The sequence below is a fragment of the Stegodyphus dumicola genome, chromosome 1, assembly GCF_044657685.1.
Source record: "Stegodyphus dumicola isolate Sdum_Otavi_A_Nest chromosome 1, ASM4465768v1".
Classification (NCBI taxonomy): domain Eukaryota; kingdom Metazoa; phylum Arthropoda; class Arachnida; order Araneae; family Eresidae; genus Stegodyphus; species Stegodyphus dumicola.
In genome coordinates this window covers 92,759,223-92,775,761 of record NC_140768.1, presented here as the reverse complement: position 1 = coordinate 92,775,761, position 16,539 = coordinate 92,759,223, and the positions used below count along the sequence as shown (strand labels likewise).

Sequence of the window (16,539 nt, the reverse complement as noted above, 5' to 3'; positions counted from 1 at the left end):
AGTAAAACATGGTGGAGGAGAAGTTATGGGATGGGGGTGTATGTCGTCCGCTGGAGTTGGTAATCTTGTTTTTATTGACAATATAATGGATCAGTACAAGTATATTGACATTTTGAATCAAAATTTGAAATCTTCAGCCCGAAAATTGAACTTTCATAAGGATTTTAAATTCTACCAAGAGAATTACCACAAGCACACTGCTTTGAACGATAGACTCTGGATGTTTTATAATTGTCCTGAAATAATAAAAACACCACCACAATCTCCAAACTTAAATCCCATAGAGAATATTTGGCAAGAATTGGAATCAAGAATTCGCAAACACACCATTTCTTCAAAACAACAATTAAAATCAGTGCTTCAAGAAGAAGAAGAAATCACTCCAGAAATCACAAAAAAATTAGTCGAATCCATCCCAAGAAGATTAAATCATGTTTCAAAAGTAAAAAGAAATCCAACAAAATATTAAAACCTTTTAAAAAGTAAAATTTTGGGATAAATATTTGATGGAAAAGTAAGTGTCCCATCACTTATGTAAGCCATTTTTTGCTCCGTTCTAAACAATTGTATTTTTATTAAATTAATATTTTAATATTTTGAGAATATGTATGTTATGTAATAATTGTTACTAAATTAAAGTATGAAACACACCCACAAAAAAATTTTACATGTTTTTTTTAGTTTATTTTACTACAGTTTCCTTTTGTAAAGCATAAGTGTCCCATCACTTTTGTGAGACAAAAGAAATTTCTTCATGAAAGAAATACCTCTGGAACAGAGCAGACGGTCGAATTTTACACCTATTGGCAACTATTGTTTATGTAGCATTAGTCTTTTAGCCCGAAGAATATCCGAAATGTTTTTTAAATTCTCGTATTTTAGAAAATATTTCAAAACGTGTTTTTTGAAATAGGAAAAATAGAAATCCGTATAACAAAACGCTAATAAACGGATAATAAATAGCGATCACAGAAAAGGGTTCTGTTAAAGTTTAATATGGTTTATCAGTAGAGATCGATGGAATTCACCTCTACCTAAATTTCGTTTGACTAGAAGAAGTTTTGCCACCAAAAACAACTATGACGACTATTGTTTTAATCAATAAATTCAACTTATTACCTTTTTCTGACTAACTGAATAAAATATTTGAAATAAGGCTGTCAATTAAGCGATGACATTTTTGAGTGGAATCAAGTTTTTGCGCAGTTTTTTGTCTCTGGTTTCAAAGAAGTATAGTACTGAATCAAATAGATTGTAAAATTAATTCAGACAATACCTTTTGAGAGACAAAGGACTTATGAGTGCAACAGCAAGCGGTTGTAATCTTTATTTTTGCTAAAAGTTTGGCCAGATAATCTGTCACTGTATGAACTTCTTCTAAGTTTATTGACTGCTTTAATAATGTATTTCAGCAGCGTATGCCGGCGTTCATTATGATTTTTTTGCAACCAAATGTTGACACTAAATAATACAGTGCACAGCAAGTACATTTGGCATTGTTTGTTTTCAGTGTGCTATGAAACTCTTAAGAATTTTTGATTAACTAATAATTCAAGGATTTTCAAGAGAGCAATGGCAACCAAAGATACAGATTCTTTGATGGCAACACTGTAAGGAAGCAAAATAAAATGAAAATAATATACATATTTCCTCCTGTGCTGAGGAATCCCTACAATCTACTCTTGTCAGGAAAGAGCGATATTGCCTACTTTCGCACGATCTACGATACCCGTAATTGTCAACTGGATGAGCTTAGGGAAATCATCCAAACTGCTGAAGCCAACGGAATTTCTGATGTACCTGTTCCTGGTGGAACAGTTACAACTATTACTCACTTACGGCAAAAATATCAAGAAACTACCAAGGAAGTTGAAAAATCACGAATACAAGCTGAACTAGCAGATCTCTTATACAAACTGATGACTAACCCTCAAAGCGATCATGCGGTGAAGCGAGTTATTCGCTTCTTCTTAGAAGAGGTGAAACGACCAGAATCTAGACTGCTAATTTCTGAAAATGGAATAATCACTTTCCCTCCTAAGCTTACACTCTCAAATGGTACTCAATATGGAAGCGAGTTATTGCTGCCACTCTGTCGTACTTTCAATATCCGAGATACAATGGACTACGAAGCTGCCATTCAAGCTATTCCGCTTATTGAAGAAGCACGTGACCACCTGAACGCTGCAATTCCCCTGATCAAGTCACTCAGTCCACACCACTTGAAATTCGTGGAACTCGGACTTGCGGATACTATTAATATTCGCAACAAATTCAAGGACGATATTACCTCAATCCAAGGAAAATGTGAAACTTTTCTTTCAAGTATAGACCACCCAGAAGCGTGTCTTTTTCGAAAACGTAAAACACCGTTTCCTGTTCTCCCCCTTCCTAGCATTGAAGAACCCTGCGAGTCTACGGACGCTGTTAAGGAAAACAAGTTCACTACGCCGAAGAAGATCGCACGTCTCAAGAGCTCTGAACCTGTCCCGCAGCCGGAGTTAAGCAACCAATTTAATGCCCTAGCGAGTGAGGAAAACATGGATACGAACGCTGCTGATAATACTGAAAATCCTATTCTCACTAAAAGCCTGTGCAACGTCCCTCACGTTATGATAAATACTACGGATGAGCACCATCAAATTCTCACGGACATCAGTGAAAATACTGAAGCCAAGTTCATAGGCAAATTCCATCACGAATGTCTCCGTGTTATTCCTGAAACTTTGCAAGATTACAAAAATTTTTAAATCAACGTTCCATTGGATTCTTCCTGGTGAAACACAAAAATTACAGACCCAGATCGTGATAAAAGGACTGCCCGTTAATACTGATGCTGATAAAATTAAGCAAGCTCTGACGGACTTGAACTTTCAAGTGCATAAATTTGCGCGGCTCAGAAATTTTCGTACGAAAGCCCCCCTGCCTATTTTCCAAGTCCAACTGCGTCATACTCTGAATATTGATGAAGTTTATGGTATCCAGCGACTCCTTCGATTTGCCGTGCAGGTCGAGAAGTATAAACCAAGATTCTCTGTGTATCAATGTTACAACTGCCAAAACATTGGACATTCATCTGATAGCTGCAAACTCCCCCCAAGTGTGTGAAATGTGCTAAAAACCACATCTCTGCGGAGTGTGATCGTAAAAAGACTGACGAACCTACCTGCAGCAACTGCTCAAAAAACCACGTTAGTTCTTATCGTGGCTGTGAGTATTTTCGGAAATTTACGAAAAATCCTCATCCTTCACATACAAGACCAGGCGTGAGTTATGCTGACGCGGCTAAATCACAAATTTCCCCTGTGCCTCGAACTCCTAAAGAAACTGATGATACCCAGCCTCAACAGATTCAAGACATCGGTTACCCTGCGAAAGAAAGTGATTTTAAATCTATATTGGACCTTATGAACATTTTCAAACAGATACAAGAAATTTTTAGCAACGACTGCATTAGAAAGTTTGTTGCCGCTTTCAAAGGAAATCATCAACACCTTCAAGCAGCCCCTAGCAACCCCGAAAAACTTCTAATTCTGATGAACATATTTCAATTAGCAAGTGACTAAACTTTCACCGTACAACTCTTTTTTCCCCAAGATCATGAAGCCTTATTGCGGACAGGACTTGGGTGGGTGACCACCTGAGAACTCTCCCGTGCTCCGCCCACCTCGTTCTCTATTCGTCCTTACCGGAGTACCACAGCTACTGGCTGGCGGATAACTTTTCCTCGGCGACTTATTTCCAGAAAACTTTTTCAGTTATGCATTACTGTCTGGGCATGTTATTTATCCCTACCCATGCTACTTTTTTTGTTTCTTTTATCATACATTGTTCTCTCTTTTTAGGAACTACCAATGCTATGGTAAATCAGAAGCTCGAAAATCGCCATCACATGTTATTCAGGGATAGCGCATCCACGCGGGGGCCCGTTTATTGCGAACTGCGTTCGCCTGAGTCGTCTATCGGAAATTCTAAAGCTATGCTGTTTTTAGATATTTTGCAATATTGAACTGAATTTTTATGTGGTTTAAGTGCAAAGAACATGATATTTAATAAATTAAGGTAACACAGTAAATGTTGAAAAAAAAAAACGCACCTTTCGGCATAATATAAAATGTGAAAGGTTTTATGGTGGGCAGTAGCAACACCGACTCGGTGTTGGCACTAGCCATTCAGAGATTCAGGTAAAAACCTGAAGGTAGTTAGTAGGAAAAAGTTCAGCTATAATGCTATTATTCTGCGGGCAGAAAGGTGTGTGTTGCAGTGCTATAGTATTCTTTACTTATCTGCATGCTCTGGTTAAGTGTTCTCATCCCGGGGAAAAAAATAAAAAAAAGGCACGTGTACATGCCACGATTGTATAAATTCTGTGTACAAATGTACGATTTAGCGAAATATGTTTGTACATCCAGGACAGAAACTTTATATGTATCATATATGCTTCAAAAGTAAATAAATACTACTCAATCATATTATGTGATTTATATGAAAATTTTTCCTCTAGGATATTTTTGTATTAAATCCAGACAGAAGCCTTATGTATGTGATATGTATTACAAGCCATTTATACAGGAACAAAATTTAGCGGTACTTATATATTCACGCAATGGAGAAATCTTATTCATGTGATGTATGCAGCAAGTCATTCACACGAAAGCAGAATTTAGATACACATAAGCGTGTACACGCTCGAGAGAAATCTTATATATGTGATACATGTAATAAGTCATTTACGGAAAAGCAGAACTTAGAGATGCATTTAGTTATTCACTCAGCAGAGAAACGTGTTGTGTATGATAAATGTAACAGTTCATATTCTGTAAACTCTAATTTAGTCAGTAATATGTGTCTTCATACAAGGGAGAAATCTCCTATATGCAATGTATGTAAACAGTCATTTACAAGAAAGCAACATCTAATAGATCATATGCGTATCCATGCTGGACAGAAGCGTCATGTTTGTGAGGTATGTAACAAGTCATTCACGCAAAGGCAGAATTTAGTGATGCATACACGCATCCATACAGGGGAGAGACCTCATGCATGTGATAAATGTGACAGAGCGTTTTCTTTAAAGTCTAATTTAAAAAGTCATATGCATATCCATACAGGAGAAAAACCTCATATCTGTGAAGTATGTAACAAATCATTCATGCGAAAGCAAAATTTAGTATCACATCTGCGTATCCACACAGGAGAAAAACCGCATGTATGCGAGATGTGTAACAAGTCATTTGCTGTACACTCTAATTTAGTCAGGCATATGCATACCCACACTGCTGAGAAACGCAGTAGACGTAAACAGATATTTACCCAGAATTATGGTATACATGTGCTCGTAGGAGACAAGCCGCATATGTGCAATTTATGTGGCAAGTCATTCACATATAAACAAACATTAATGATGCATATGCGAATCCACACAGGAGAGAAACCTCATATATGTGCTAGATGTAATAAGTCATTTTCTGTTATGTCAAATTTACTGCGTCATATGCGAATCCACACAGGAGAGAAACCTTATGTGTGTAATACATGTAAGAGGTCATTTACACAGAAACAAAATTTAATAACTCATCTGCATACCCACAAAGGGCAGAAACTTCATGTATGTAATATATGTAGTAAGTCATTCGTGCGAGAAGGAAATTTAGTAACACATATGTATATACATATGGGAACATCATCGTGTGTCTGATATATGTTAAACACTTGTAATGTTAAAGAATAATTAGTTGTGCATGAGTGCATTAACACTGAGCTGTATTCACGTATTGATATGTGTAAGCTATTCATGTGAATGTAGTAGATACATTATATAGCTGATAAGGTTATAAGGTTTGTATGGCTATTCTGAAATTTTGGTTCCCAGGTTTAAGAGTTTTAAAGAAAGTATTTTGGACTTACTTTTCCAACTACTAAGTGGTATTTTGGACTTACTTTTCCAATTGTTCCTTTCTTAGTGAAAACGTTATTTATAGAAAATAAAAATTATATTATTTCATATGTACATTTTTTATTGCACTAGATAGTGTATACTTTGCAAAAATATGCCACTATTAACTTAATGGTAAGCCACAGGAAAACTCTTTTTTTCCCCTCATTTGTATCTATTGTGTATTTTATTTATTAAAAATAATTATAGCTTTTAATATGTTTTTGAAACATTTGTAAACTTTAATTTCTTCCATGTTTATAAAGATTTACGGCTAAAGTGCAGAATCGCCCACTTATTTGCTTGGCATCTTTTACAAGAGTAAGAAGAATTGGATTTTTGTCAATTTTATTTGACTTTTTAAGTGAAAATAGGTCGATGTGTACATGGATAAAGTAAGGGCGTGCTCAATGCCATTTTTGTGCAATTCTGGGATTTTTTTTTTTAAGTGAAAATTGGCCGATGTGTACGGATACTGAGTATGTGCAATTCTTAAAAATGCGCCAAGCAGTGGGTAATTCTGCACTTTCTGCAGATTTACATACTTACTCATTATGTAGTCAGAGTTGCAGCTAGGGTTTTCAGCACCTGGGAAAAACTGAAGATGTTGCACCCCTTTCAGTGTGCCAAGAATGAAAAAATGTTTCATTCCAAAATTTTGTAACATCAGGTTGGCTTCCCTGGATGCTGTGCCCGGGGACAGATGCCCCCTTGCCCCATCCTACCTATACCACTGAATGTATTTGACGGAATATCGGCTTGGAACTTCATAAAATTTTGCTACTAATGCAGGTGTTAGAAATTCTGATTTGGGAGTGGGATGGTAATAGTAATTTATCTGTAATATGATAGAATTTGGATTTAAAAATGTGCAAACAAAACATTGTTACAAAATATCCAAGGTTTAGTGAAAGGATTGGAATTAACTACCTTTCCTATTTTTCTAAAATAAACAGTTCACTTGTAATATATGTATAAAATGTATTAACCCTCTGAGCATCAGGATCGGCTTTATAATGGTCATCAGAAGTTTTGCTACTTGGCATATGTTAGCTTATAATTTAAGCTATTTTGCTTTCTTACTTCTTTAATAATGTAAATGTAATCTTAATGAATATGGGTCCACCAGCGGTAAAGTCGCTGAACACTGGTAGTTTGGTCCGAGATTTGAATTCCGCAAATAGGCTGGCTGCCTATGTGCTACATGTATACGAGCCAGTTTCCCTCAGAAAGTCCTCCACGACGGCATCCCTTCCCTTAGGCAGATAGCCCTCGAGGCTTTGCCATAATCACACACATACATCTTAATGAATGTAAGTTTATAAAAATACAGACTGAAATAAGTAATTATACAGCCTCAAATAATAAATGCTGTTTAAATGACGGATCTAAAATCCTGCGCCACACTGTAGTTAGGTTACTATGATGTAATGTATTCCAATAATTTATACACCTCAGGATCAAGAGTTATGTGCTTTTGTTTTTTCTCATTTTGCACTTTTCCCTTTCAAATTTCTGCATTAAATTTGGGTTGTCTGTACATAGATAAATAACTAAAACACATTAAGAATTATTTGATCAAGGTTAATTAAATTTAATTTTTTAATACAATTAAATACAAAGAAAATAATATTAGTCCAAGGGAAAAATTTAGTGGAGAAATAAAATAGGGATATTTTTTGAAAAAAACAGAAATTCGTTAAAAAATTCTGTGTCGCAAATTGTAGGTTTGTCAATGAAATTACTTTCAAAGTAATTTTTAAACTTAGAAAAGTAAATAAATAGGTAAAAATATATTTGTGGGTGCCTTTGGTGATTTTTGGTGGCACATGGATACTGAGTTTGTGCAATTCTCTGACTTTTTATTTTGTTTTTATGTAGCAGCAATGTTTGGCGCAAAAATCACCATTACACAAAGACAAAATAACAAGTCAAAGAACTGCGCAAACTTGATATCCATGTACATATCGACCTATTTTCACTTAAATAAACATCAGAGAATTGCACAAACTCAACATTGTGCACTTCCTTGACTTTGTCTATGTACACATCGATCTATTTTCACTTCAAAAGTCTAAGGAGCAGCCACTTCTACACTAGAGCCAAACAAAAAATATATTATCTCAAAATTCCTTCCAAAAACTTCCTCAAATTATCAGAACGTCCTCAAATTATCATAACATCCTCAAAAACTTCCTCCTACAGCATCCAAAAACTTCCTCAAATTATCAGAACTAGAATCTGTATACTGGTGTCGCCACATAAATTCACAAAAATAAGAGTAAAAAATATCCTCCATAGTGCCGAACTGTCCGTGACATTTCTTGCATGAACCTTTCTTGAAACAAACCCATTCAAAGCCATCTGAATGAACTTTACATTTGATTATATGCATTTCCTTCGCACAAGCAGGACACTTATAATGGCTACTAAGTAAACCTAAATTTACACACCAGTCAATTAATGCTTTTTTCCCTTTTATTCCAAATCATACAGAAACTTCAAATTAATCTTTTCACATTCAGCCATTTTACCATGTAAACCATAAAATAAGCAATGCACTTCCTAACACACAAACAAACCCTTATAAATCTTTCACATACAACATACAACACACAAACAAACCCTTACAAATCTTCCCATCAGTCAAATTCACCGCAATCATGCAAACAATTACGTAATAATAGGGTTTCCATAACATTCAGCTACTCAGGGTTATCGTAAATGAAACAACAGCTTGGTGATAATCCAAGGGGCACCCTTAAATATAGGTTAACCAATTAATATATTGTTTGCAGAATCCTCAATTGTCTTGATTTTCCTAAATTTCTACAAGAATTCTGCCATTACATTCCATGTATGTGCTACAAAGAGTGCTAAAATTAACATTTTGGATTTATTAGATTTTTTTTTTTTTAATCTCTTAGCCCGTGTTTTTTCATCATGTTTCTAATTTTTATGCCAGAAAAATCATTATAAGTGCTATTTTCAAGAATCTGTTTTTATGTGCTGTTGATGTAAGCACTCTTGATTGTTATATGGAATGCAATCTAAACAACTATCTAGTGTATTTAAGGTCAAACACAATATCTAAAAAGTTTTTGCAAATAAATTCATGTCATGTGCTATATAATTTTGAAATCAACCATATAAATTCCAAATTAATATTAAAAGGGCAGGCTTGGGTTAATCATTAATAAAATAAAAATACATGCTTAGGGCATAAAAGAAAAGGGATATTACAAATATGATCTGGTACTTTCTTATCATATTGGCTTCCCAAATTTATTTGCTAAATCAACCAAGCTATTATATGTGGCAAGATTTCTTTGAAATGTCTCGGTTGACTAGTGATTCAATCTTGGGGGGAGCAGCTAAAATAAGGAAGTACCAAAGGAAAAATTTAGCAAAGGGGGCAACAAAAAATTTCATACTGCTGGTTTAGCACTAGAATGCATGGCACAAGTAAACCAAAACTGAGAGAGAGAAGGAATAAAGAGAAAATTGGCATAAACTTATGTGAGGGCACCAGAATCTTTTTTTTTAAAAAAAAATCACCAGTGCTTATGGCCTCTGAACGTCAAGGTAGCTGCTGTTGTCGAGAGTTGCATGAAACTGAGTCTTCGTAATTCACAGAATATTTTTAAGCAAATACAGATCGTCGTTTGCTTTAGAAGTAGAGTAGTGCAAAAGAATTATAGAAAGATTTGAAGAAAAATGCATATGTTCTATTTTTTCAATGTATCACGTAACCCTTTTATAATAATTCAGATTTGCATTTTAAATTGCTAAAGTATGATTTTTTTTGGTACACTTCTTTTATTTAGACTGAATTAAGAAATATATATTGATATGTACATGTGTATGTATGTATGTATGTGCGTGTATGTGCATACACACACATATATATGTATGTACATATATATATATATATATATATACAGTCAAAATTCGTTAATCCGGAATGATCTATAATCTTGATTGCGTTGACGCATGCGCGTAATACGTTTACGCATGCGCGTTTAATGTATAACAGACGGTATAAGCTACGCTAAAATTATCTAATTATCTATTTCAGTTAATGTTGCAGACTGCGTTGTTCCTTAATCTTTGAATTGGATCCGGCTTATTATTTTTTGCAGACTGTTAGAGCAATTTTATAAAAGTAAGTTGGAACTTTCGATTATGTCAAATAGAATTTCCGATACTGGAGCTGCAAAAGGAAAGCTTGCTTCGATGTCCATCAAACAAAAAGTGGAATTGCTGCAAAAAATGGATAAAGGCTCTTTTGTTTCTCTAATCATTCCGAAATCTGTTTATCAATTTCACGCTGTTCTGCGCGAGGGGTGGTGGACAACGTCGCGGCACGCAATGAACTGGAAGTTGATCTGTCAGCACTATCTTTATCTTCAGGGCAGATGTTTTTATTTTATTCGGCTTAAATTCCTTACTAAATGCAGTATTTCATCTCGATGCACTCCGTCTTTGATATGATTTAAATCAAATTCCTTGTCATTATAAATATCACGAATACAAATCAAATAGTTTTCTAGTTGCAATTTTCTAATTTCGACTATGCGTAATATATGGTTTACGCATGCACACATTGAAAGAAATGTTTAATAAAATAAACAAATAAATATTCAGCTTTTTTTCGTAAATTTTTATACCCTTTAGATCATAATTGCTCTTTATTTCATAAATTACGGTTTCATATTTTTAATTTTATAATTTTTGCATGCCATCTTACCAGATTTAAACTGATGATCTATAATCCGGAATCGCCGAAGTCCCGACGAGTCCGGATTAAAGACTTTTAACTGTATATATAATGTTGTAAGATCTTAAATTCACTTAGTGCGAAATCGAGTTATTCTACTACTTGTGCAATTGCTGCAAAGTAAGTTAATAATAATTTATTTACTAAAGAATAGTGATTATATTATCTCCTAAGATTAATTTTAGTAGAATTATATTAAAAGAGTGAATCCATACTTAGTAAGTTCAATTTCAAAAAAATGTTAAAATTTTTTAACGGGGACTTGAATTAAATCATGAATAACAAAATTGCAATTGTAAAAAGAAATAAATTAAAAGCAAGTAATTAAATTAAATGCAAGTAATCATTGCCATTGATCGGGAATTAGTTGACTTTTCAAAGGGAACAAACTAGCTCCCGTCCAATGAACAATAATTAAGAAATAAATGCGAAGATGTTTCCTCCTTTACTCGAGCAAAACCACCAACTTCCCCCCCACCCAATAAGTAACTTTTACATTGTCATCTGTAAAAAATCGGCAAATAGCACCAAAGTGGTTGCATTAATACATAAGTACCAGACAACAACAACAAAAAAAAAAAAAAAAAGTACATGCTGATGCAGGTGCACAAAATGCTAAATAACCTCAATAATGAAATAAATTCTCTTTGTCAATAAAAATATAAATAAACTGTATTTTTATTCAAAAGTTACTTTCGTAGAAGTATTAAGGGAAAAAAAAAAAAAAAAACAGCATTGAAATTGCCATGCTGAATTTTTCTTAAAACTGAAATTTTATTTATTTACGTTCAGAATTGAGCTAGACAGCTGATAATGGGCTGGTGTCGTCAAGCTGTAAAAGCTTGCCAAGTTTACCAACATCAATCACCTTCTGACTGAAACATGTTCTTCAAGATTAAGGTATATACGTATGTATTTAACCAAACTTTTTAATCTTTGAGAATTATGGTTAACATATTTCTTGTAGATGGAGGTATGTGCAATAAAATATTGACTCGCATGTGCAGTGCATGTTAAACTGAAGAAAATACCTTCCCCAGAGCTCTCCCGATTTTCGACCGCTCTCCCGCCAACCCGATTTACAATATATATTTCTCCCGACTTTTTCTTGTTCTTAATATTTCTTACGATTTTTATGGAACTTGGCTTATACTTCGTTATATGAACAAAACAAAACAAAAAAAAAAAAAAAAAAAAAAAAAAGTGATTTTGGACGTCTGAAAGCAACTGAATTTTCTCTAGATTATATCTACAACAAAACCTTGCGAATCAGATGAGAATTTCTGCTTTGTGAGTGACAGCATACGTATCCAGAAAGGTCGTTCTCCAGTTCTCCAATGGGCATCGAGCTCCACTGCGTGTCATCTGGCATATATTAGCCAATGAGCACAAAGCAAGCTCAAGGCCATTATTTAGATGTTACTTTCGTTACTTCGTTCATCTTGTTCTGAGTTGTGTGAGTACACGTGCCTTCGGGAAATAGTTTTAGAAATTATCATCTTTTGTTATGTCTGCGAGAAAGGTGAAATACTCGTGCGCGTTTCAAAAATCTTACACAGTTGACTTTCCTTCCATTATTTCCTCAATGTAATAAATTTGCGATGTGTACCATCTGTCGTTGCGATTTTTCGATTTCGCATGGTGGAAGGGCGGATGTTCTCAAACATGTGCGTACACAAAAACACAAGGACAACATGAGTTTTTATTTTTATTTTTTTTTGTTTGTTTGTTTTTGTTGTCTGGTACATATGTATTAATGCAACCACTTTGGTGCTATTTGCCGATTTTTTACAGATGACAATGTAAAAGTTACTTATTGGGTGGGGGGAAGTTGGTGGTTTTGCTCGAGTAAAGGAGGAAACATCTTCGCATTTATTTCTTAATTATTGTTCATTGGACGGGAGCTAGTTTGTTCCCTTTGAAAAGTCAACTAATTCCCGATCAATGGCAATGATTACTTGCATTTAATTTAATTACTTGCTTTTAATTTATTTCTTTTTACAATTGCAATTTTGTTATTCATGATTTAATTCAAGTCCCCGTTAAAAAATTTTAACATTTTTTTGAAATTGAACTTACTAAGTATGGATTCACTCTTTTAATATAATTCTACTAAAATTAATCTTAGGAGATAATATAATCACTATTCTTTAGTAAATAAATTATTATTAACTTACTTTGCAGCAATTGCACAAGTAGTAGAATAACTCGATTTCGCACTAAGTGAATTTAAGATCTTACAACATTATATATACAGTTAAAAGTCTTTAATCCGGACTCGTCGGGACTTCGGCGATTCCGGATTATAGATCATCAGTTTAAATCTGGTAAGATGGCATGCAAAAATTATAAAATTAAAAATATGAAACCGTAATTTATGAAATAAAGAGCAATTATGATCTAAAGGGTATAAAAATTTACGAAAAAAGCTGAATATTTATTTGTTTATTTTATTAAACATTTCTTTCAACGTGTGCATGCGTAAACCATACATTTGAAAAAAACGAAAAATTAAATTTTTGTTTTGAAAAAAACGAAAAATTAAATTTTTCTTCGGAAACAAAAGACCAAAAAGTGATTAATGCAGAATGTCTATTCTCTGCCTTTTTACTGGAGCACAACCTGCCACTGAATGCATCGGATCACGCTGCAGCTTTATTTAGAAAAATGTTTCCCGATAGTGAAATCGCTAAAAAAGTACTCAAGTGCAAGGACCAAAACAGGTGCAATTGTTAAAGAAATGGGTTTGAAAAATAAATCTTCAGTTATTGATTGCATTAAAACAGCTCCGTTCTGCCTCTCTACGGATGGAAGCAATAATACCGATTCAAAACTGTATCCAATTTTGTTTCTTTTTTTAAACCAGAGTCTTCAGAAATTGAGTGCAGTTTACTTTCTGTCCCCACTTTAGAAGGACATTCGGCAGACTTTAATATAGCACAGCTAATTATTAAAACTTAACTTTAAAAGAAAATGCAATCCCTCTGGATAATTGCTTAGCACTTGGTACCGATAATGCACCATTAATGGTAGGCTTGAAGACTGGTGTTGTAGGTATCTTAAGAAAGGAAAATTCAGATTTGCAGATTATGAGGTGCACCTATCACCTCTTAAATTTAGCAGCTGAAAAGGGGAAGCTTCTTTACCAATAAATGTGGATGAACACATTGTTGATATTTATTATTATCTTGAGAGGAGTTCTGAAAGGAAGGAAAAATTGAAACAGTTCCAACAGCTGCGTAACACTGAAATGAGAAAATTTTTTAAAATGTGTGTACACGCTGCTGTTTTTAAAGAAATGCTTACCTAGAGTCCTCGATCAATAGAACCCACTTTTTGCATTTTTTAAAGAAGAAGTAAATGCTTCGAGAGTTAAGATAAAAGGCTCTATTGAAAGTTATGAAATACCTAAAGTAAATGGAGATGTAGTTACTACTTCGATTGTTAAAAATAAGTTTGAGAAAAATAAAGTAATTTCTGCACCATTCCGCAATTCAACTGGCAGTTTTCAAAATACACTCATGTCCATAAATTAAGGATAATGTAAAATCAGGCAAAGGAAGAGTTAGAAGCAAAACAAATTTGACATATTTGAAAGCTTATTTATTAAACAAAAGGTAAAGAGCAAAAAAAGATGCTATATGTTTGATATTATTAAAAAAATTACCGATTTTTCCTCCCTGGAGCAAATTACAAAAAACCCTATTTACAAAAAACCAATATTACATGGTTGGTATGATTGTTAATACATTGTATGTCTCCCAGACGATGCAATACAGTCCGTACAACGCCTAGGCATGCTGAATATCAAATTATCGATCTGATCTTGGGGGATATTACACCACTCAAAAAGCAAATGTTCCAGTAGACATGTAGGAGGAGGTTGACGGGCTGCAGCTCGTCGGCCAAGCATGTCCCACACGTGCTCTACTGGATTCAAGTCCGGTGAGAATGCTGGCCAGTCCATACGGGTGATATGCTCCGACTGAAAGCATTCGTTTACGATGTTTGCACGGTGAGGACGGGCGTTGTCATCCATAAACACAAATTGTGCGCCCATGGCGCCCCGAAACAAACGTACATGTTGTTCCAGAATGACGTCCCGAGAGATTTGGCTTGTCATGGTTCCAATTTGAACATGCAGGTCAGTTCTGGAACCTAGAATAATTCCACCCCAAACGAGAACTCCTGCACCACAGTAACGGTGTCGTTCAATGATGTTTTCGTGGTAGTAACGGGTACCTGGAGCTCTCCATATGAAAGTTCGGCGAGAATCAGACTGCAAACTAAACCTGGACTCGTCGGAAAACATCACACAAGCCCACTGTTGCGGTGTCCACAATACATGCTCTCTACTCCAGGCGAACCGCAGGCGACAGTGAGTTTCAGTAAGTGGAACGCATCTGACAGGTCTACGAGCATATAGACCAATCTGCCCTAAGCGTCTGTACACGGTCTGCCTTAAAATTGTCGTACCAGTGGCTGAAGAGAGCTGACGAGACAGGTGTGAGGCTGTGCTCCGCCTGTTTCTTTTGGCAGTAACTGCCAAATACCGGTCCTCATTCGGCGTTGTAACTCTGGGGCGACCTGTTCTGTAACGTCTACTCACATTACCATCATCTTGGAATCGTTGCCAAAGCCTGGAGATGACACTCTGGGCAATTCCAAGTTCGTCTGATACTTCCAGTTGGGTACGCCCACATTCCAGACGGCCGATAATTCTACCACGTAAAAAGTCATCCAAATGCATCCTTTGTGTCATAACTATTCGGTTATTGCACTGAAATGCTTATAAAGCGCCTGCGAACAATTTTACTTCTTTGCCTGTATTCCTTATATATCACTTTCTTACACTCTCGTCATTGTGACGTACCATCGGTGTCATCTAGTTCTTCTTGAAATTTGCATATGATTCTTGAAGATGTGTGTAGTGATTTTACAGGTGATATATTTATTTTAGAGTTCGATTTTCGCGTGACTCCGAATTATCCTTAATTTATGGACATGAGTGTAATACTGCAAAACATAAGCGTAAAGCTGATACAAATTTCTCTCAAAATAAAACAAATTGTTCAACACACGAAACATTTTCCGATTACTGTAAGTTTATTTTGTGAAGAACGAATATTTATGTTTTTTTCTTCGGATCTTAACAAAGCTTTTTGCTTTTTTTTACCATTCATTTTGCCATCATTTGATGTTCTTAACACATTTCTACAAAGCAGAATTCCATTAATTCATGTTTTGCAATCAATGATTTATGATCTGTTTAAAGGCATTTTATCAAAGTTTGTAAAACCAGTCTGTGTTTTGTCTTGTAATTCTTTATATGATGTGATTTATGGTGAAATAGAAAATCAGAAGAAAGATGAAGATTTGGTAATAGGAGCTGCAACTACAAAAGTAGTGGAAGAACTTTCAAAAGAAGACAAAAATAAGTTTTATCTTCATGTTAGAAGTTACTTCTGTCGAGTATGTGATTACATACTACATAAATTTCCAGTCAATGATGAAGTGATTTTGCATGCTAAAGTTTGTAATGTTTCTGCTCTAGCAAATGCATCTTTTTCTGATATAAGGTACTTTTTGAACAGATTTCCTGTGTTACTTCATTTAGTCATGAAAGATGATGAAATTGATGTTGCTACTGATATACTGCAGTCGCAGTTCTGCCGTTTACAATTAGAAAACTTGGATGAAGTTATAAAATCAGCTAGGATTGACACCCAGTGGAGTTTAATTGGAAAACTGAAAGGTGCTGATGGAATTTTAAAATATAGTGAACTGTCTAGAATTATGTTGGCCATCTTGACAGTTCCCCATA

General features: G+C 34.8%; 1 protein-coding gene across 1 annotated transcript; it reads left to right on the top strand.

The window, feature by feature from the left end:
* The first annotated feature begins 4,191 nt into the window (after positions 1-4,191).
* LOC118205295 (uncharacterized) lies at positions 4,192-5,992 on the top strand. The gene has a single exon (XM_035377589.2). It carries the CDS (start codon positions 4,607-4,609, stop codon positions 5,696-5,698), a length of 1,092 nt encoding a protein of 363 aa, XP_035233480.1. The 5' UTR covers positions 4,192-4,606; the 3' UTR covers positions 5,699-5,992.
* Positions 5,993-16,539: the final 10,547 nt, after the last annotated feature.